General features: G+C 43.1%; 1 protein-coding gene across 1 annotated transcript in view; it reads right to left on the bottom strand.

The window, feature by feature from the left end:
* The window catches only part of LOC311129540 (synaptotagmin-1-like), a gene marked incomplete at both ends in the record, with an annotated part of 62760 nt that overhangs the window by 9117 nt on the left and 29397 nt on the right, over nucleotides 1–24246 (bottom strand). Inside the window, 2 exons of the mRNA XM_084161845.1 lie at nucleotides 11743–11876; nucleotides 20205–20322. Coding sequence (XP_084017971.1) covers nucleotides 11743–11876; nucleotides 20205–20322 — 252 coding nt within the window. The remainder of the gene's footprint in view (nucleotides 1–11742; nucleotides 11877–20204; nucleotides 20323–24246) is intronic.

The following is a 24246-nucleotide window of genomic DNA, read 5'->3' as shown; positions in this document are numbered from 1 at the left end:
GACAAACAGAGGGAAGAAGAAAATCCAGGCCCCAGTAACAGCACCTATGACTAAAACAGGAATGGTGACTGCAGTCACTCCAGGAGGGCCATATCCGCCTCCCGCGCCACAGGCCCAAGTACAACCCACATAACCAGTAGTGAATGTGTATGCACAACAACCCCGACGATGGAATAATAACAATAAACAGCAAAAATCTCAGTATAACAATCAAAAAGGAGGAAATCGGGGCCCACAAGGGCCACCTGGAATTTGCTGGGGATGCCACCAGCCAGGGCATATCAGACGAAACTGCCCCACAAACCCCTGGCAACAGCAGTGGAACAGCAACCAAAATAATTGGAAGCAAACTGACGGCTGGCAACAAAATCAGCAACAAATCCAAGGTCCTGTGAATCCATGGGCAGGGCCTAATCAGGGGTACTAGGGGTGCCCAGAGAATCCTACAGGGGAGGGTCAGTTTCCAGTACTAACTACGCGAGCTGATCAAGAACCTATGCTGCAGGTTCAAATAGAAAACAGAGGCACACCCATGATGGTCGACACTGGAGCCACTTACACCTGTGTAAGTCCAAATTATGCCTCTCACCTCCCCATGTCTGGCAAAATATGCCAAAACTGTAGGATTCTCGGGACAAACGCAGTTAATTCCAATGACAGCTCCAGTTCGCCTAATAGCGGATGACAAATCTGCAACCCTTCCTATACTTGTATCAGAACACACCCCTGGCAATCTATTGGGAAGAGATGCCCTATGCAAAATGGGTGTACAAATTCGATGTTCCTCCGAAGGGGTAAATATAGACATGGCAGGGTTAAACTTACAAATGGTAATGAAACAGGATACAGCAAATGTTTATTGGTTAGGGAATATTGAGACAGATGTAGATAAGGTAGTCAGGAAATGGGGAAGGTTTATTCAGGCTCAGATACCAGAGGCAGAAAGAGGAAAGTCAGAATATCATTGCACCATGCAATATGATCCTTATCGTGATGATCTCTTAGAACAACTGTGGTTGTTAAATGCAAATGAAAAATCGGTACCAATAATGTCTCAGTACATAATTATAGGAAAACAAGGAGCAGCAATGGAGGTGATGGACATGGACGGCTCAGACTTTGTGGCAAAATGGTACAATGTTTCTGAAGCTGCCCCACACATTACCTTGCTGGTGAACAAGGGAATGGAGGCAAAGGATTTGGGCCCCATGATGAAGCGAGCAAAAACAAGACAGATAACCCATTGATTTATCACTCAAAAGATAAAGCTTTCATCAAGATACACCATACCACAGTAATGACTGGGGACCCAAGGGAAGTTACATCCCAACAGCTAGCACAGCTAGGGGAAGCAACAGAATTAGAAATCCAGCACAGACAGGAAATTGAGAAAAACATACCTCACGAGGTATGGTCACAACATGATACAGATGTTGGATTGGTAAAATCAGCAAGTCCTGTGTTCGTCAAAACAAAGCCAGATGTCAAGCCCCCTTGGAGGGCTCAATAACATATGAAACCTGAAGCAGAAGAGGGTATCAATGCCACAATCGAAGGACTGATAAAAGCAGGAGTACTGATAGAAACACAAAGTTGTTGTAACACACCTTTATTGCCGGTCCTTAAAGCAGATGGGAAAAAGTGGAGGCTGGTACATGACTTAAGGGCCATAAATGACATAGTACAAGATTGGCCTGCTGATGTTCCAAACCCTCATACGCTACTCACCAATGTTCTCCCAGAAGCCAAATACTGCACAGTGATTGAACTATGTGGAGCATTTTTTAGTGTGCCCCTGGCAGAAGAGTGCAGACACTTGTTTGCATTTACCTACAAAGGCAAACAGTAAACATATACTCGGACGCCACAGGGATTTAAGGATTCTCCACATGTGTTTATTCAGGTGTTAAGAACAGACCTAGAAGATCTAATACTAGAAGGAACATTGATCCAGTATGTGGATTATCTGTTGATCTGCGCTCCCTCCTTAGAACAATGCCATGCTGATTCTATGAAGGTTTTAAAGCGATTGGTAGAAGGAGGACACAAGGTGTCAAAAAACGAAACTTCAGTACTGCCAATCTCAAGTTGAATATCTAGGAAGAACAATTGCGCATGGGACAAAGGCAATAGCCCCAGGATAACTGGAAGGAATCAACAAGGCACCGCTCCCTCAAACAGTTGCTCAGATGATGACGTTCCTAGGGATGACTGGATTCAGCTCAGACTGGATAGAGGACTATGCGGTTAAAACTGCTCCTCTGCGAGAAATCATGAAAGAAGCAGGACAACTACACCTTAGAGCAGGGGTGTCAAACGTACGGCCCGCGGGCCGGATCAGGCCCGCAAACGGGTTTAATCCGGCCCGCAAGATTATTTTGAAAAAAAAAATATATATATATATTTTTTTTTTTTTCAATAAAATAAACTGCTGTTCCAATTGCGTCCACTGGATGGCGCAATAGCAATTGTGTTAAGCAAGCAAACTGTTTATACTGGGGCAGAGCAAGTAGGTCAAGCACGTGCAGCCAATGAGCTACTTTGTTTTGCCCGCGATATTTATTACGGCTTCTACTTTTAACATTATGTGCTTTGGCACCCTCATTGCCCCAATATGTCTCTGTCAAAAAAGAGAAAAGTGGACGCAGAGTGCAGAGTGTTCCAAGAAAAATGGTCATCCTATTTAATCACGGAATTGAATGGGAAAGCTGTATGTTTGGTGTGTTCAGAGCATGTTGCAGTGCTGAAAGAATATAACCTTCGTCGCCACTATGTGAGTCTTCATGCCGACAAATATGACAACTTTCAAGGACAGCGGAGATGAGAGAAGGTGAATGAACTGTTGGCGGGTCTGAAGAAACAGCAGTCTGTGTTTACTCACAGCCGAGACATCAGTGACGCTGCAGTGAAAGCTAGCTACCTCATTGCTAATGAAATCGCAGTGGCTTCAAAACCATTTAGTGAGGGTGAATTTGTAAAAACATGCATGATGAAGGCAGCGGAGATTGTGTGCCCTGAAAAGCGGCAGGCTTTTGCAAATATCAGCCTGACAAGAAACACAGTTGCAGACAGGATTTCCGATCTTTCAGTGGATTTGGACAGCCAGTTGAAGCAAAAAGTAAAGTCATTTATTGCGTTTTCGGTTGCAATTGATGAAAGCACGGACATTACAGATGTTGCACAACTGGCCATTTTTTCATCCGCGGAGTTGATGACACATTGACCGTCACCGAGGAGTTCGTGGAGTTGGTGCCGATGACAGATACAACGACAGCAGCTGATATTTTTACCGCACTCGTCGGCGCGCTGGACAGGGTCGGAGTGGACTGGTCCCGCGCTGTCAGCCTGGCTACAGATGGTGTGCCCTCAATGATCGGGAAAAAAGCAGGCGTTGTGACAAAGTTCAGAGAGAAAGTGCAATCTGCAAATGGAGGATGTGATTTTTTGACTTTTCACTGTATTTTGCACGTCATTAAAGATGGATAACGTCATGAAGGTGGTCATCCAAACTGTTAATTTCATCCGATCCAGAAGCCTGAATCACCGTCAGTTTGACAGCCTTCTCAGAGAGAAAGACCACATCTATGGCCTGCCATACCACACTGAGGTAAGATGGTTAAGCCGAGGTGCTGTGCTGAGGCGTTTCTTTGATTTACGAGAAGAAATTGAACAGTTCATGGAAGAAAAGGGCAAACCAGTGTTAGAATTTCATTCCGCAGAATGGATGCCGGACCTTGCATTTATGGTGGATGTTACAGAGCACCTGAATAACTTGAACAAACAGCTGCAAGGGCGCAACAAAGTTGTCACGCAGTATTATGACAGCATACGTTCTTTCAAGTTGAAGCTGTCATTGTGGGAGACGCAACTTGCCGGTGGTGATGCAGCTCACTTCCCCTGTCTGAGAAATGTGTGCGCGACCCAACATGTGGCAGACATAAAGCGGTTCAAAGATAAAATAACGGGACTGTTACGGGAGTTTGAGCAACGCTTTCAGATTTATGTTTATATGTTTTTATGTTGATGTGCTATTGTTTTTAATTGATTTTATTTTATTTGTATATTTAACCTATTCTTGACTCTGTGGTTCTTGTACTTGTTTGGGGAACAGGATTTCATTATTTTTATCTACATTTCTGCCTGAGAAATGACACCCTGATATAGTTCTGTGATCTGTGAAACAGTTCTGTTAATCACTGAGGCATTGTGTGTTCTTTTTCTTTAGAATTTTCAAATAAACTTGACGTGTTTTATGATTAATAGTGATGTTGTGCTTGTACTATTTTGGACACACTGTCCTCAGGCTCCAGCTTTATGTTGTATGTTGATCGTATTAAAACAAAGAAAACAATCTGAAGTTGTTGTTTTTAAGTTATATATACCATGATTTTTCCGGTCCGGCCCACTTGGGAATAGATTTTCCTCCATGTGGCCCCTGAGCTAAAATGAGTTTGACACCCCTGCCTTAGAGCAAGCCTGGAATGGAACAGTGATGCATTGACTGCATTTGAAACAATGAAGAAGGAAATGCAGTCAGCTCCGGCAGTAGCAGCCCCAGATTACACAAAACCATTCTTGTTGTATGTGGCAAACACATGTGATAAGTATGCGACGGCGGTACTTATGCAAGAGACATGCAGTGGAAGACGAAAACAACCCATTGCTTATTATAGTTCTAAACTATATTCCGTTGCTCAGGGATATCCTCCCTGCTATCAAGGTTTAGCTGCATTACAATATGCATATGACAAAGCGTCCACAATTACTATGGGATACCCGGTAACAATACATACACACCATAAAATAGTGGAACTGATAGAAAAAGGAAAGTTTGTTCTTACCAACGCTAGAACATTAGAATACATGACTCTACTGACCTATCCAGATGTTTCCATTAAACGATGCAGTACAGTAAATCCAGCTGAAAGAATCCCTTTGGAGTTTGAGGGACAAGCACATGACTGTGTAGCAGACTCATTGACATTTACTCGATTAAGACCAGATTTGGAGTCAACCCCGATGTCCAGTGTGGGGGAAGAGTGCATAGAAGAGTATTTTGTGGATGGATCCTGTTATAAGGATCATGTGGGAAATCATGCAGGATATGCAGTAGTACAAAAGCAAGGAGAATATTTTAAAGAGGTAATAGCAGAATATTGTCCACAGCCATGCTCAGCTCAGTTAGCTGAACTAAAAGCACTCACTGCAGCTTGCATCCTGGGAAAACGGAAAACAGTTCATATCTATACTGATTCAGCAAATGCACATGGGGTGTGTCACTTATTTGGGGCAGTCTGGAAGCAGCGAGGGTTCAGGAAAAGCGATGGTACACCCATACAACACCACGAGCAGATTGTGGAATTAATGACGGCGTTAATATATCCCACTAAATTGGCGATAGTGAAATGTCAGGCGCATAGGAAAGAAAAAGGATTTATAACCAAAGGAAACAATGCAGCTGATGAAGCTGCATGGAAGGCATCTAGATGCACCGTCCCAGTGTTAACAGCACCAATGGTCATTATTGAATCCATACCACAACCAGACGATATAATAAGGATGCAGGAAAGAGCAGGACCTTATGAATAATAATAATATGCCATTTAGCAGACGCTTTTATCCAAAGCAACTTACAGTCATGCGTGCATACATTTTTTTTTGTGTATGGGTGGTCCCGGGGATCGAACCCACTACCTTGGCATAACAAGCGCCGTGCTCTACCAGCTGAGCTACAGAGGACCACTTCTATGTGGCACCAAAGAGGGGCCACCAAAGATGTGAAGGGATTATGGAGGTCTCATGAAGGAACCATAGTAGCACCTAGTGTGTTGCTCAATTTACTGATAACTGATGCGCATGGTTTTGACCATTGCGCAAGGGGGGAGATAATAAGGAAAATTAAAAAACAAGGATACTGGTCTCCATACCTACAGGCAACAATAGATGAGGCATTAGCAAGATGTAAGGTGTGTGCACAAAACAATGTAAGGAAAGGAATAACAACGCCTATAGGGCACATACCAGTTCCTGAAGGACCATTTCGACATTTAGTCATGGACTTTGTAGATATGATAAAAAAGGTGAATGGCAAAAGGTACATGCTAGTGATCATAGATAGATTCAGTAGATGGGTAGAAGCGGTACCATCAGCAGATCTAGGATCAGGGACAGTAATCAACTTTCTAACCAGAGAAGTAATACCCAGATTTGGAATACCAACAGAAATCAGTTCAGACAATGGATCAGCATTTATTCAGAAAACAGTGAAGCAAGTACTACAGCAGTTAAGGATCAAGCAAAGACTAGGGTGTGTGTATCATCCGCAATCTCAGGGGATTGTTGAGAGGATTAATGCGACCCTCAAGGCTAAACTGAATAAAATCTGTGCCAGTGCAAAGCTCAATTGGGTGGATGCACTACCACTAGCTTTGATGAGTTATCGCATGCAAACTAACAGAAATATGCATCTAACCCCGTATGAAATGCTTACGGGTCGACCCATGCCAGTGCCAGTTCTAAGAGGGCCCTACAAAGGACCCTCGTTGGAACAATTAGAGATGGAGCTTAAAGCATATGTAAGACAACTAACTGCTATACATAAAGTGATCTATCTCCAGGAAAAAAGGCAAGAACCGGAACCCGGACCAGAGGAGCCAGGGCTGGTGATTCCAGGAGACCGAGTCTACATCCGAGTGTTTCGCAGAAAGTGGAATGAGCCCAGGAGAGAAGGACCATACAAGGTGATCCGAGCGACGCCCACGGCGATACAGGTGGAAGGAAGCACGACGTGGTACCATCTGAACTACTGCACCAGGGTCCCGAAGAGAACCGGTCTGCCGTCAGCGAGCCATGAGGAAGCGGAGGATGTCGAGGCACCAGATGGAGTCCAAGAAGAAGAAGTGCCAACGTCGAAGGATAGCAGGCACTCCCTCCTGAAAATCTGGAGAGTCGGGAGGTGGGGCCTGATGATGTGGGGAATACTGCTGATAGGATACCTGTCCTGGCACATACCCCAAGCACAAGCAAAGACCCAGGTAATGGGGGAGCAACAGGTGATGGAGAGGAAAGTGACTTTTCTACCACTGAGAGAGGTGACTTCCCTACCATTGAAGAAAGAGACTCCCCTGTCATTGAGGCAAGTGACTTTCCCACAATTGACTTCTCTGCCCTCTCATGGTCCCTGACAACTTAAGAACTGTGGAATTGCTCTAACGGTAATAGCAGTTAATCTAGGAGAGATGGTGGTGAGTCTGCCTACAACTATACAATATTCTAGAGACAGCCTTACTGAGCCAGGAAGAATTGTTGTTGTGAATAAAGAACAAGTATCGTACACAGGATGGCCTAGATTGGGGAAATGTCAGATTGAAGGATATGCAATGTTTAAAATAAAATGCCAAAAAAATCATTGTGTAGAAGTTGAGCTAAAAGGGAATGGACATGGAAAAATAATGGATATAAAACAAGCCAATCATCTCATGATTTCATCAGTATTTAAGAAATTGGTTCCTGAAGCTAAAATCAGAAATAGAATAAAAAAGCATGTACCTTTGGAAATAGTTGGAACCAGTATTTCTATTCCTGCCCAAGTACTGACAGCTACAGAAACTCAAAAATCCTTTTCAATACGAAGGATAAAACCTCTGCCAGAAAAATCACAGGCTAATCATCAAACAAGAGGAGAAGCAATCTGGGATGAATATGGCTGCCAAATAGAAATTAACAAAGGAGACACTAGTTGGGAAATTACCTTAAATGAATTGACTCAAGAAAATAATGCAAAGTACATATTGGAAATAGTTAGCACTAAAGGGTCAGAAGGGAATAGTATAACAACAAAGGACATTGATCCTATTTCCAAACACCAATCTAGACAGGAAGAAGAACCTGAAATAGTTAATGTAACTATGACCACTACCCAAGGACCACTAATTACTATAGCAGTTGAACCAACAAAGACAGGATTAGAAAAAAAAGGAACAACTGGGTTTTTTCAAAATGTATGGGATTCTTTAACTAATTGGGGAAATCAGGAAAATAGACAATCTACCTTAGCCCCAACAGTAATACCAAAAATAATGAAAGCACCAACAAAATTAGGAAGGCTATGGGAGGGAGCAATGCAAAATTATTGGTACAAATGGGCACAATATTCAGCTAAAACAATTAATAGAAAAACAAGTTGTTTAGTATGTGCTCCTTCTCCATTAAAATAATTGATAGTGATACCAAATCCACACAGTTACAAGCAATGTGCTAACTTTAAACGAAGCTATTGTCATCTTAAAAGAGGAGAAAGACCCTACTGTCCTGCAGAGTGTTTATCATTTTTGGGAAATCCCTATCATTACAGATTCTATAATCAACCAGGATGGGGGGAGTGGTGTAAAAAAATAGATATGAGAATAGAACCCAGAAAAATGGAAGCACCAGAAAAATATCGTATAGATTATAATCAAGATTATGAATGCTACAACAAAACGGATGGGGAGCATGATTTGGGCAAATTTAAGGGAAAGTGTGAGACCACATGGCACCTAAGTAGTGATAACATGTCCTGGAATGCAGATACCCCCCACAGAGCAGTTTATCAGGCAGCAGGATCAAGTACTGGAGTAATAGCTACTAATGGAGGGCCTGGTGACTCTGGGGAATGTGAGAAGCAAACACTGGCAATGCCATTGATTTTTCCTTATGAGGATCAATCGGTGGCAGTGGCAGTGGCAGATTTATTTTGGGTATGTGGAGAACAAAGAATTAGAGCCACTTTTCCTAGGGGATGGAAGGGAATATGTGCTAGAGTACAAATGCTTCAGGAGGTGGTTATATCAGAGTGGGAGGTAGACAAAACAACAAATAGGGACACACAGAATAGTAATAAAGGGTAAAAAGAGCATATGAACATGACCCCAATGTATATTTAGATGCAATAGGTTAACCCAGAGGATATCCAAATGAATGAGAGAGGCCTGTAATTTTCATCATAGGTACACGTCAACTATGACAGACAAAATGAGAATTTTTTTCTCCAGAAAATCACATTGTAGGATTTTTAATGAATTTATTTGCAAATTATGGTGGAAAATAAGTATTTGGTCAATAACAAAAGTTTCTCAATACTTTGTTATATACCCTTTGTTGGCAATGACACAGGTCAAACGTTTTCTGTAAGTCTTCACAAGGTTTTCACACACTGTTGCTGGTATTTTGGCCCATTCCTCCATGCAGATCTCCTCTAGAGCAGTGATGTTTTGGGGCTGTCGCTGGGCAACACAGACTTTCAACTCCCTCCAAATATTTTCTATGGGGTTGATATCTGGAGACTGGCTAGGCCACTCCAGGACCTTGAAATGCTTCTTACGAAGCCACTCCTTCGTTGCCCGGGCGGTGTGTTTGGGATCATTGTCATGCTGAAAGACCCAGCCACGTTTAATTTTCAATGCCCTTGCTGATGGAAGGAGGTTTTCACTCAAAATCTCACAATACATGGCCCCATTCATTCTTTCCTTTACACAGATCAGTCGTCCTGGTCCCTTTGCAGAAAAACAGCCCCAAAGCATGATGTTTCCACCCCCATGCTTCACAGTAGGTATGGTGTTCTTTGGATGCAACTCAGCATTCTTTGTCCTCCAAACACGACGAGTTGAGTTTTTACCAAAAAGTTCTATTTTGGTTTCATCTGACCATATGACATTCTCCCAATCCTCTTCTGGATCATCCAAATGCACTCTAGCAAACTTCAGACGGGCCTGCACATGTACTGGCTTAAGCAGGGGGACACATCTGGCACTGCAGGATTTGAGTCCCTGGTGGCGTAGTGTGTTACTAATGGTAGGCTTTGTTACTTTGGTCCCAGCTCTCTGCAGGTCATTCACTAGGTCCCCCCGTGTGGTTCTGGGATTTTTGCTCACCATTCTTGTGATCATTTTGACCCCACGGGGTGAGATCTTGCGTGGAGCCCCAGATCGAGGGAGATTATCAGTGGTCTTGTATGTCTTCCATTTACTAATAATTGCTCCCACAGTTGATTTCTTCAAACCAAGCTGCTTACCTATTGCAGATTCAGTCTTCCCAGCCTGGTGCAGGTCTACAATTTTGTTTCTGGTGTCCTTTGACAGCTCTTTGGTCTTGGCCATAGTGGAGTTTGGAGTGTGACTGTTTGAGGTTGTGGACAGGTGTCTTTTATACTGATAACAAGTTCAAACAGGTGCCATTAATACAGGTAACGAGTGGAGGACAGAGGAGCCTCTTAAAGAAGAAGTTACAGGTCTGTGAGAGCCAGAAATCTTGCTTGTTTGTAGGTGACCAAATACTTATTTTCCACCATAATTAGCAAATAAATTCATTAAAAATCCTACAATGTGATTTTCTGGATTTTTTTCCCTCATTTTGTCTGTCATAGTTGACGTGTACCTATGATGAAAATTACAGGCCTCTCTCATCTTTTTAAGTGGGAGAACTTGCACAATTGGTGGCTGACTAAATACTTTTTTTCCCCACTGTATCATTAGTAGTGATGGGAATAGTGTTTTGTTGTATACTACCTCTGTTAAAATCACTTTGATTCAAACCACAGCAAAACAAATGACTGTACAGACCATTGTTACTAGTTCAGCCAAAGAAATACACCCAGTTCAGGGAGCTCCAGGACAGTATGTTAATGAATATGGGAAACCTTGTAATATCAAAGGAGGACCAATGGACTGTCCATTTGGGAATCCTGAATGTCTGTATGGTGTTGTTCCTGGGGGAGGATGGGCCTGCCATGGTTACAAAGCCCAACAGGAAAACTTGGAGGTTAATGTAGAGGAAAACCTTTCAGACTTGTATCCAATACCTGACTGGGCTCTGGGTCCTCATCAGGATGGGTCAAACAATGAGGAAGATATATTGGTTTAAATATATGCATATAAAATTTAACCACATATGGCAAGGCTAAGAATAAGTAAATGCACAGGCTTACATTCATTTAAAATTAATCTTTGAATTATTGGGACTTTATTGGAAGTCCCAAAGGGGGGAATATATGGAAATAAATTATGTATCATTAAGGCAAAATGTTGGGAAATGTCAAAGGTAAAATATAGTAAACATGATTGACATTTTTATAATCCAGATGTATGTCTAAATATGGAATATAGCCAATACAGTGTGTAACCATGCTTTAATCAATGTATGTATCTTATTTTTTAAGAAAGTGTCTGAGTCACACCACCAATATAAAGAGATAAGGGAAAGAGGCCTCAACTGGAAAGCGCACGTAGCTCTTGTAAGAGTAAACAACATGTGTTATTGGACTTTGAAAGGTAACGGTGGCGTGACAGTGACAGATGTTAATCATTTATCTTAGGAGGAGTAACTATATATTCTATGTAAGCATGACTATGCATTTGTATGTGTATAAAAGGAGATTTTTAAGCCAAGGACAAGCAGCTGCTCCATGGAGCAGCTCGGCTTTGTTACGCAATAATAAAGTCTAATTTTTGTATTCACAAGCTCCAGTTTCTTGAGAGATATTTTTGAGTTAACTACTTTTGAATCAAATATTTCTACGACAATCACTCTTAGTAGCCACAAGCTGTGAACACAATCTCCTGTCTCGGTGTTGGCTCAAAGTCTTAGTTTAAGTATCCTTTAAAAAAACTTGACTTGGTGCTTTATGACTGAGATCAATTAGATCTACCCTTAAAGCTTCAACAACATGGAGAACTCCCAAGACATGGGGATGTACAACACCATTACCTGGATTTGTTCAAATGGCACTTCAAAGCTGAAGGACTCGTTGTAGTAAGGGTTGAGGGTGTTCTTCTTGATTGTCGTCTTCTTCTTCTTCAGCCTTTTCCCGTTCTGCATCAGGTGGATCTTCACGTAGGGATCTGAGGAAAGAAGAGAGGGCCAGGTTAGAACCTACTGCCACAAGGCATATACACCCTCCCTTTCTGGTGTATATGCACTCATATGTTATAGTCACACCTTGTCGGTCCGTTTCTTTTGATTTATCGTCTGATAACGTTCACCGTACTTACAAACCCATTTCAAATCATATGCAAGAGAAACAGAGTTGCGCACAATTTCTATGAATAGAATTTCGCTTCTTTTTCAAGTGGCTCATGTTTTCGCCTACAGAAGCACTTTCACTGGAGGGCCTCATTTCCGTTCCCCAATAATGACAACTCCAAGCCTCTCCAGAGTGGGCCTGCTGTGGTTGGCCCTGTGGCCCCCCTCTCTCTGGTAATCAGGTCAAGAGGACCAGTAAAAGATGCAGACTCACCCATCAGCCTTCCTGCTTTATCATTGGCATTCAGGACGTTGGACTAGCATGGCTCGCACTCCGGATTTGTTTACTCCTCCTGAATGCTAATGACAAGTGGGAAGTGGAGGGGGAGAGGAGGGAGAGGAGTGGCACCCTGTTTGAGACAAGACGCTTGAGTTTTGGAAAGCTAATGAGCCTTGGTAATGGACTGCCATTGAAACCAATTTGAGCTAGATAGTAGACAGACTTATCTTAATGAAAACAGGTTACGCCATTTATCTTTCAAGACGAGACAGCGTTTGTTGGTTCTAGGATCAACAAACACAAATAAATAGAATAGGATATGGCATGGTAATTGGGCTAAACGACCAATAACATTAAGGGAAAGGATGGTAGTTACAACTGAGCACCAGCATGGTAATGGATCAATGAAGCAAGGCATCAGTATCAATCCTCATAATGCTCTCTTGTTCTAATATACTGCTGGTTCCCAGATGCCTTTATTGGGCTTTTGGCTGGAAAAGACAGTTTTGACTGTGGAACATCTGTGGGATTCCTAGTAGTGGCAAACATTGAAAAAAGCAATGGCAAACATCTGTTATCCAATTTAGAGTGATAGACTACAGATGTAGGATCTTAATTTGATCACTCTTTTGTTGCTGAGAATGTTCCTACACAGCAGGAAACGCAAACTTGTAGTGTATTTGAGTTTTAAAAAGGCTTCTAAAGTTTGTAATTTCCACTTTAAAATTTCAGACTTGATTTGCCTTAACGAAAAATGGATCAACCCCTACAAAAATGTTCATTAATTATAATCCACATAATAATTCACATTTCCTGTTGCTGCAGGATTATTTTCCAGCTGTGGAAAACTGGCTCAAATTAAGATCCTACATCTGTAAGAGCTGATTGCTCACTGGCAGGCTCATCCCATAGTTGTGCGCGCAGTGTACATTAAGAGACAGAGAAAAAGAGAAGCAGAACAGACAGAATGAAAAAGAGAGAAAGAAAGGCAATGGACAGAGGGAAAGAGAGAAAGACAGAGAGAACTGAGTGAACGGAGCGAGAGAGTGAAAGGCCAGAATGGAGAGAACAGAAAGAACAAAGAGAGAGAGAAATAGAGAGAGAGAAAGAGAATGCAGCCCAGCAGTAGAATGAGAGGTGTGTGTGTGTTAGTGAATAGGCCCAGCAGTTGAATGAGAGGTGTGTGTGTGTGTTAGTGAATAGGCCCAGCAGTAGGATGAGAGGTGTGTGTGATAGTGAATAGGCCCAGCAGTAGGATGAGAGGTGTGTGTGTGTTAGTGAATAGGCCCAGCAGTAGAATGAGAGGTGTGTGTGTGTTAGTGAATAGGCCCAGCAGTAGAATGAGAGGTGTGTGTGTGTGTTAGTGAATAGGCCCAGCAGTAGGATGAGAGGTGTGTGTGTTAGTGAATAGGCCCAGCAGTAGAATGAGAGGTGTGTGTGTGTTAGTGAATAGGCCCAGCAGTAGGATGAGAGGTGTGTGTGTGTCAGTGAATAGGCCCAGCAGTAGGATGAGAGGTGTGTGTGTGTGTTAGTGAATAGGCCCAGCAGTAGGATGAGAGGTGTGTGTGTTAGTGAATAGGCCCAGCAGTAGGATGAGAGGTGTGTGTGTGTGTTAGTGAATAGGCCCAGCAGTAGGATGAGAGGTGTGTGTGTTAGTGAATAGGCCCAGCAGTATCTAAATGGGAATCTTCTTCAGTGTCAGACTGTGAGCATCACATAGCCGTATTAGGACTTTCTATCAGACTCTTCTATCAACAACCCCTTTACTGTTTTTTCTCTTTCTTCTTTGTTGTGTGCAGTGAATTCTTTTCAGCCAAGTTCCCTCCTTTATAGGTTCTACTAATGTCCCTGTAGGAAACTAAAGATGTGTCATGAGAGAGCCGATTACAAACAATCAGACTTCTACACCTTTGCTGCTGACACTGATAGGAAGCTTTTCTACTAGGTAATGGTTGGAAGTTAATAGGGAAGTTTGTGGATGACCTAAGTATGGTCCCCAAGGTCTCTGTGGAGGTTAGGCTCAATCGCCTTTGTTGGGACTGTCAAAGCAGACCGATAACAGATCCTGCTGCTTCAGATCCTGATACATGGCTGTGAAAGCTGTAACGCACACAGGCAGTCATTCACACACCCCTGTATTTCTTCAACCCTGCTCATGATCATCAGTTGCAACAGTCTTGAACCTGCGCAGAAATCTTTTATCTCTGTATAAAAAAGACCTCACATTCACAACCATGTAGATAAATTCCAACTCCTTCCCATTCCAACCGTATATTTGGCTGCCTCTGCCTCCTCTTGACCATCCACACAGGCCTGGGCCTGGCCCTGAATGACCAGCACTGGATAAATGAATCCCCCTATCCTTAGAGACTGAGGCTGAATACACACAACAACAACAATAACCAGACAGGGTTATCACAGATAACCTATCCCTCCACCATTAGAAAAACACCTGTGGTGTCCCGTGGCTTTCAGCCCTATTCTACCCAGACTCTTCTTATCTCGCTTCCAGTATTATTGGGTTTTGGCGGGCGACGCACCCCAACTCATATCCGGCTCATTTCGGCGTCTCGTCCCAGACAGCTCTAATCTCTGCCCATTTTGTGGATGAGTGGCCGCGGCAGCTGATGTGATGCACCTGTTGCAAAGAGAGAGAGAGAGAGAGAGAGAGAGAGCGCTGTCTCCGTCCGCTGTGTCTGTCTACACTTTGGTATACGGAGGCAGATCCTTGCCGCAAGCGTGACAGTCACTCATCTGGTTCACTGGCAATGGGCCGGGGTATTATGAAAAGATGCTGTGCCCATTTATAAAGAGTCTCCCTCCCTTCCCCGTGAACAGGAAGTAGCAGATGTGTGGAGAAGTGACTAACGGGGAGGACATGAGCGACGTCGGCTGCAGGTGTTTGTGGAGGAGACAATGCAGGCACCTGTCCCATACGATCTGTCAGAGCAGCAGCCACAACAGGACCTTCTCTATCCCAGCTAGCTCTGTGACAAACAGATGACAGAGGACCTTTTAACATGACAGTGTGTGCATCCAAAACAAATACATTATATTCATTCCTACCGTTACGAGACTATGTCAGCGTTACTGTGTATTCACCCGTCAGATTCAACAGAAGCTCTAAGATCTAGGCTTTAAGATTGTCGATAGCTAGTCATTGCTGTTTACTTCGGATTATAGGCCTTAGTGAAAGAGAATAGCAATCAATGCCAATCATAATTAGTCTATTGAGCGTAAGAAGACCAAGCGGTAAAAACCGAAAGCCGCTAGTAAACGTTGGCTGCTTACTCGAGCGTGCTGTGTGTTGGCTTGCAGGGGCTGTGTACGAGATGTTGAACGAACATCAACTCAAGCAGGTTAAATATAGCTTAGCTGTCATCTTAGTTTAGTTTCCCTCCCATCGTTCTGGATGGGCCGTGGAGGAGGGGCATGCAGGGCCCCACTGTCATCTCAGTTTTACAGACTTGGATTTGACATGAATTATTCGCACGCAACTCCACTACGGCGCACACACACCACAGACACACACAGAGCATGGAAAACTCACACATGCCGTACACACACACATGCGCATGTGCACGCACACACACGCGCACACATACACACTTCCAAACTTCTGCATTTCCCTAATCACAACCAAATTGGTTTTCCATTCATTCATCATTATAATAGCACCTGGCCTCATTGCTTTCCACACCTTGGCTGTGTAAGTAACTGGAGTGGCACTGTGAACCTGGAGCTCCCTTAATCAACTGGGCAGTATGCATGAGAAACAAAACAAATAATATGGTCTCCAGCCGAGAGGCTTGATGGTGTGCGGTTTGGTGTGGTGTTGAGCGGTGTGGGAGCACTGGGTGAGGACAGTGCAGGTTCATTAATACTAGAGGACTGGTTGATGTGATAACCTCCTCACTGAGAAGGTCCATTATCCTGTTATGAACAGCCTCACTATCCACTGTGACTGAGAGAGAGCGAGAGAGCGAGAGAGAGAGAGGTAGAGAGAGAGAGAGAGGGGGGGGGGGGGGGGGAGAGGTGGCACAGTGGAGATAGTACATCCATTATCTTAACAAGCATGTACTCATCCTCCAGTAACCTCCACGGTGCTTCTGTATGCAACACTGATACTATTCTATAGCACTATGTTATTTACCACCACAGATTTGATTGGCTCTTGATTTACGTCACTGTATGTAGGTTGGCAGCAGTGGCGCTGAGTTCTCTTCCATGCTTCTACACACTTGTACACCTTTTATGTGAGGGGACATGGTCTACATACTTCACCCATAGAAATAGGCCGTTATCACAGTGCCGCACACAGCCAGTGAAGAGCCCTGCTGGAGCGCTCTCCTGTGGTGAGTCATACTAGCGAGAGTTGTTCCATTGTCACAGTATATACTGTAGTTAAATATAGGGACTCACCTTGAGTCTATAATACAGGTTACCTGTACATCTTCAGCAGAGATGATGAGAAAGACGCAAGTATCTTGCCTGCGATGCATTGCATGGTATGTGCTGTATTATAAGTCCCTCCTGGGATATACACTAAATTAACTTTTAAGAAGGCACACCTGTTAATTGAAATGCATTCCAGCTGACTACATCATGAAGCTGGTTGAGAGAATGCCAAGCGTGTGCAAAGCTGTCATCAAGGCAAAGGGTGGCTATTTGAAGAATCTCAAATATAAAATATATTTTGATTTGTTTAACACTTTTTTTGGTTACTACATGATTCCATATGTGTTATTTCGTAGTTTGATGTATTCACTATTATTCTACAATGTAGAAAATAGTAAAAAAAAAAAAAAAAAAACGTTTGACCGGTAGTGTAGTTCTGTTAAAATAAACCTTCCACTGTGATTCAGGAGTGGCTCAGCTGAGAACTTTTGTCGATGATTAGATTAGGTGCTCTTTTAAAAATGTTTGAAACAAGTTTGCTGCACAGCATGATACAGCGATTCTGGCTGTTATGATTCTTTGGGGCAATCAGAATAATTATGAATAATTATACATATTTTAATGAAATTAGCGGTGTCTCGTTTGCTGAGCAATAATTAGGCTCGATAAACAGGACAGCAGCGGAGAAAAGGACCAATCCCAGGCCATCAATTACTTGTCCTCCTCTTCCAGTTCTGGCTGTGTCACGATGTGAGATAGTCACTAATTATTGTTATTATATACATGCCTGTTATTTCATCTATCTGCCAGGCTTTGACGTCTATTCTCTTGACAGAAAGACACTTCTGAAGAAGTTGCCTCTTCAAACAATGGGCTAACTGAGATATAGTACTCTGCCATATCTTGTTAGAAAAACTGAATTGGAACAACATTTTGTCAGGTACAGGTGTCCAAAAACAATATTTTCTGCCCTAAAGCGTGTACGGGAATGATGCTTGTTTGGTATTTGTTTATTTGGTTAGTCAAACCCAGAGGCGGAGAGAGAGAGATACCAGTGTATTGGCTCCTTTCAAAATGAATGACAACACTCTCTTTCAAAACTTGAACAAAACAAGCCAAGCACAAGCTATTCTTCAATTCAATTTTCTGATAAAATTTAAAAAAGGTAAAATTGCTGTCATGGTGTTCAGCTTCACTACCTTGTTCATTGTTCAGTTGACTTCAAAAACATGAGCATCCAAATAAGCTGTGTGAGTGGGAACAAGATGCCTGTTATCTAGCCTACTGTTTGGGACTTCAATGGGGAACATGAAAGTCGAACAATAGCTCCTATAATTCTCATTCCCTCTGTGGATTTTTCAAACAGATAAAACCCAGGTGAGAGTGTTATGTACTTTACCAATTGGATAGATTAGAAAGAAATGATGTGCCAATAGCGTATTGGGATGGCTAGAAGCCATTGGCTAGAAATCATGTTATCCTCTTACAAGTTTTATGATACAGTATGCTCATATGAGTATGCAAAGAGAGACATCCATGCACACACACACTAACACACTCTGACACATGCAACACACACACCAACACACAGACCCACACACAACTGTGTAGCCAGTCTAATGCGCTATTAAAATGGAAATCATAGTTCGGAGCCTTGAATCCAATGGCAACTGAGATGAAAAACATGCTATTACCATACGTTAATAATTTAACCTGAAATCCCCAGACTTTGCTCCGCTTTGACCTTTTAAACACACTAGATAAACCATGCACCAATTACCCCTGGCATATTGCATGTCAAGCCCAGCCATCCTTCCTAACCACTTTCCTTCTGAATTAGTTTCTCACAGTAACCGCCTGGCCTTCAAACTGCCTCCCATCTATTACCTCATCAGCTTGATTGACAGTTTAGGATGTGGCCAATCCCATGATGCAAATGACGACAGATGAGAGCTAATGCGACGAGTGGAAAATACCAGCGGGGAGGCATGGGTTCTGGCTAATGGCTACCAGGCACACTACTCTGACAGATGAGGGAAGGTCCTGGGTTGTTAGAGTGAGGTAGCGGTTCTGTTAGGTAAGTCAGGCACTGATGCGGGGGAGGTGGGGAGAACGGGGAGGTGGGGAGAATGGACTAGATGCATGGTAACTGCAGCCTGGAGAGGGTTAGGGTGAGGAGGAAGGACAGGGAGGAAGAGGAGGATAGGGGATTGGGGGGGGGGCTCTTTGTAGGGGTGGAGGGATGAATGGTTCAGGTGGGCTCCTATTTCTAACTCCTGAATGGCCCAAATTGCGAGGACCATACAGGAAATACACACAGCTGGCTCTGCTTGCTAGAAGGGGTCCGCACCCATATAGCCCTCCTTCCCAGAGGAAAGAGCAGAGGTTAAGAAAATGAGATTTCTTTGCTTCTCTCTGAGCGGTGCAGCAACGAAAACTAGATGGATTACTCTCTGTAATACACACACACCTGCACATGTGTGTGTGCGTGCGTGCATGCGTGGTCACAATCGCAAATGGAACATTCTGTTACCATGGCGTCAGGCTTGCTTTTCAGAGTTGGTCAATTCATTAGAAATGTGTTCTATCTATGAGCCTCTACAAGTGCATTAGTGAACAATGGCCACAATGGCCAGGTGACTTTCCAAAGCTTTTTTTTATTGTAGTCCCTATGGGATCTCCCCTCAACATAAAGCAGGGTGTTCATTACTGCCCACTGCAATCATTACTGTCCATGTGTATTTTCTCCCACACAACAGCAGGTCTGCACAGTGGAGCCCTTTAACTACCACCCACACCACTGATCCCTGGAGTACCTGGGTCTAAACACGTGTTCTGTTGGCATCACCCGCGGCCTTCACATTGGCATTATTCTGGAGGACAAAATGCAATTTCTATTGATGTCCACAGCACATGTTTGGCTTGGTAATACATTTTGGAGGGAGAGTTTAGATATAAATTAGTCACTTCAGATGCTATCTGTTTTCTACTGCCGATATAAGGATGGGCAATGATTGGTAGGGGACTGTTATTGTTTGAGAGAAATAGCTGCAGGAAGATAGGAGAGACTAAAGTGATTGCTGCCCAAGATGCATTTTCTTAGACAAAAGATGAGCATGTCGTGTGGAAAGCCAGTGGGGAGTGAAAGCACCGCACAATCAGAGCTCAATGTCTCCAACAGACACCAATTTCCCCAAAGTCCACCCTGGCAAAACACTGGGCCCCACAATGACTCACCAAGCCTTCAGCAAAAACACTAGAACAGCACAGAGAGGGGAGAGGGCAAAACAATGGTTTCTAATACATAACACCCTGAAAGCATTCATTACCAGAGAGTGAGTGTGGCTTTGACTGAGGGTTTCAAAATGACAGCCCCTCCTATTGAGTGGACATGACACAGGTGAGAGCAGGTCTGGAGGTAAAATGCCTTACTACCATCTTAGGCCCCCTGACTGTCAATCATCCTGCTTGGCCATCCTTATTGTGGCCCTCAGGCGTCTGTTGTGGCCCTCAGCTCTGCTCTGCTCACCTGACAAGCCTCCCACATCCATCTTCTTCAGGTTCTTGGCCTCCAGGATGACCACGGTCAGCTTGCCGGCGGTGGGCACGTATCGCAGGGAGAAGCAGATATCACCCAGCTTCTCTTGCTGTGAGAGGAGAGAGAGAGAGGAGTCATGACCATAGCTAGGAATAAGGATGAAGTTGTCTGCTGAAGTGAAACATGGTTTGGGAGTGTTGTCTTGTCTGTCTAAAAGCTATCATGCTTTCACATGGATTCTGTTTTCCCATATCTTTGTAGGGCAGGGTTCCCCAAGCCGAATTTGGCCCTTGGGTGATTTTTGTAGCTCAATTGGTAGAGCATGGCGCTTGTAACGCCAGGGTAGTGGGTTCGATCCCCGGGACCACCCATACGTAAAAATGTATGCACACATGACTGTAAGTCGCTTTGGATAAAAGCGTCTGCTAAATGGCATATTATTATTATTACATTATTTTACTTCTGAGCAATTTCTTTTTTTTGGGGGGGGTGGGGATATAAAATACTGTAACAAAACACCAGGAAATCAGCTCCAAGTGATTTTACTTTAGGAGATCTGTTCCCAAGTATTCATACGCATAATGTGATCATATCCCAATGTAATCAAGGTTTGAAATGATTATGTTTTAGTCATATATTACACAGTATCTGTTTGGGCTTCTTGCGGTCAATTTAGCAAATTATTTGTAATTATATTCGGGCCCCCCGACCATCCACTCAAGAACAAAACGGGCCGCGGCTGAATGTAGTTGGGGGGCACCCCTGTTGTAGGGGTAGTTGGTTGAGGTTATAGCTGTTGAGAGCCAGAACTTCATCAATCATTCCCTTGTGTCATGCACATCAACATATAAATAAATAATGGTAATCACAGAGTGAACAGATTAAAAATGGGATACATATTTCTGACATTACCCATATTAACAAGTAGAACAGTCTGGCGCTCAATAAGTGTCCCAGGTCTAACCAGCAGATGATTGGAGACAGCCATTATGAATACACATCATAAATCAATGGCCAAGGAGGCCCGAAGACTGATTATTGCTTTATATACCAGAGGTCTTTCATCAAATTAGAATCAAGACCTATTCCCTAATACTAAATATATGTGATGAGATTGTAATAAGGTTGCCAGATGTGAGTTGTATATGGGGCAGGTTTCTTCTCAGCCTGGGTTGCCATTACTCAGTCAGTGTATCTAGCTGTGCCTGGCCTGTACACTCAGCCCAGAGCCGACGGGACTAAATAGACTCTCACTTTAATGACTGAGGTTCCAGCTTCATCCAACATAAATACACACTCCTCCTGGGGAGGCGTGGGCAGAGAGACTGAGAAAAGAAAACACTGATATACAGTGGGGAAAAAAAGTATTTAGTCAGCCACCAATTGTGCAAGTTCTCCCACTTAAAAAGATGAGAGAGGCCTGTAATTTTCATCATAGGTACACGTCAACTATGACAGACAAAATGAGAAAAAAAAATCCAGAAAATCACATTGTAGGATTTTTAATGAATTTATTTGCAAATTATGGTTGAAAATAAGTATTTGGTCAATAACAAAAGTTTCTCAATACTTTGTTATATACCCTTTGTTGGCAATGACACAGGTCAAACGTTTTCTGTAAGTCTTCACAAGGTTTTCACACACTGTTGCTGGTATTTTGGCCCATTCCTCCATGCAGATCTCCTCTAGAGCAATGATGTTTTGGGGCAGTCGCTGGGCAACACGGACTTTCAACTCCCTCCAAAGATTTTCTATGGGGTTGAGATCTGGAGACTGGCTAGGCCACAACAGGACCTTGAAATGCTTCTTACGAAGCCACTCCTTCGTTGCCCGGGCGGTGTGTTTGGGATCATTGTCATGCTGAAAGACCCAGCCACGTTTCATCTTCAATGCCCTTGCTGATGGAAGGAGGTTTTCACTCAAAATCTCACGATACATGGCCCCATTCATTCTTTCCTTTACACGGATCAGTCGTCCTGGTCCCTTTGCAGAAAAACAACCCCAAAGCATGATGTTTCCACCCCCATGCTTCACAGTAGGTATGGTGTTCTTTGGATGCAACTCAGCATTCTTTGTCCTCCAAACACGACGAGTTGAGTTTTTACCAAAAAGTTATATTTTGGTTTCATCTGACCATATGACATTCTCCCAATCCTCTTCTGGATCATCCAAATGCACTCTAGCAAACTTCAGACGGGCCTGGACATGTACTGGCTTAAGCAGGGGGACACGTCTCGCACTGCAGGATTTGAGTCCCTGGCGGCGTAGTGTGTTACTGATGGTAGGCTTTGTTACTTTGGTCCCAGCTCTCTGCAGGTCATTCACTAGGTCCCCCCGTGTGGTTCTGGGATTTTTGCTCACCGTTCTTGTGATCATTTTGACCCCACGGGGTGAGATCTTGCGTGGAGCCCCAGATCGAGGGAGATTATCAGTGGTCTTGTATGTCTTCCATTTCCTAATAATTGCTCCCACAGTTGATTTCTTCAAACCAAGCTGCTTACCTATTGCAGATTCAGTCTTCCCAGCCTGGTGCAGGTCTACAATTTTGTTTCTGGTGTCCTTTGACAGCTCTTTGGTCTTGGCCATAGTGGAGTTTGGAGTGTGACTGTTTGAGGTTGAGGACAGGTGTCTTTTATACTGATAACAAGTTCAAACAGGTGCCATTAATACAGGTAATGAGTGGAGGACAGAGGAGCCTCTTAAAGAAGAAGTTACAGGTCTGTGAGAGACAGAAATCTTGCTTGTTTGTAGGTGACCAAATACTTATTTTCAACCATAATTTGCAAATAAATTCATTAAAAATCCTACAGTGTGATTTTCTGGAATTTTTCTCTCTCAATTTGTCTGTCATAGTTGACGTGTACATATGATGAAAATTACAGGCCTCTCTCATCTTTTTAAGTGGGAGAACTTGCACAATTGGTGGCTAACTAAATACTTTTTTCCCCCACTGTAAATCATGCTTGTATGAAGCCATCACGGTCTAATATATCCATAAATAACTGAGAAAGGCCAGCACTGTTTTTTGAGCTGCTAGACCCTCCACTGCCGAGAGCATGTTTGACCCGCCAGGATGAGGTTGTTTTCGCTATGTTAACACTGTCACACAACCTACGAGGATGAGTCTAACATTTTGTAGCTAATAAAATGCATGGTCAGTGAATATGGGTGTGTTTTTTCAAAGCACGTTCGCAGGTAAATCCAATTGTCACCGCATCACTTTTCTTCTCGACAACAGACGCCATTGTAAGTAACCTTTATTTCTAGAAGAATACACGGTGGAAACAAACAAATTATGAAACACCCTGATATGTTGATCATGTGTCGCTTAAAAAAGATTGGATTCCATCTGAATTCATCTGGATTCCATCTATTATTCTGGCAGTGTTTGACCTCATTTTAAAGTTATGTGAACAGAATGCCGCCATATTATCTTTACCACAGACCGACTGTATATGTAAGGGTTAATCAACGAGGGGCTATGCGCTCTGTGGAAAATAATGAACGACGTGGAAGGTGTGTTCCACGACGCGCTAGCGGCGTGCAACTGACCTTCCATTGAGTTGCATTATTTTCCAGAGAGCGCATAGAGCTCTGAGTTGATTATCCCTTTCATACCATGGCTATAATTTCACACATTTGCCAATACAAATTGTTCATTTGCAGGTAGAAATGTGTTCAACATCCACTGAAGTAGCTAGCAAGTTTACTAGATAGCGACAGTAGTTGCCTTGGTAACCCAACAAACAGACTCGCTAGTTTAGCTAACCAAACCATCAGTCCTAGCTTACTATTATGAAAATCGAATTCAACAATGTTTTCAATTCGACATCTGCTTTCAAAAGCAGCTCAAACATAGAACATATAAGAATGAAATAGCCATTGAATTCTACAGTGCTAATATACCGTGCATTATAGGGAAATAATGCATGCTCTAGAATGCCCTTCAAGCCAATCAGAAACGGCTATATACCACAATCAATATTGGCCATATACCACAAACCCCCGAGGTGCCTTATTGCTATTATAAACT

Source organism: Coregonus lavaretus, assembly GCF_964263955.1.
Source record: "Coregonus lavaretus genome assembly, chromosome: 5".
Lineage (NCBI taxonomy): Eukaryota > Metazoa > Chordata > Actinopteri > Salmoniformes > Salmonidae > Coregonus > Coregonus lavaretus.
Note: the sequence above shows the minus strand (reverse complement) of the source record. Positions and strands in the feature narration are given on the sequence as shown.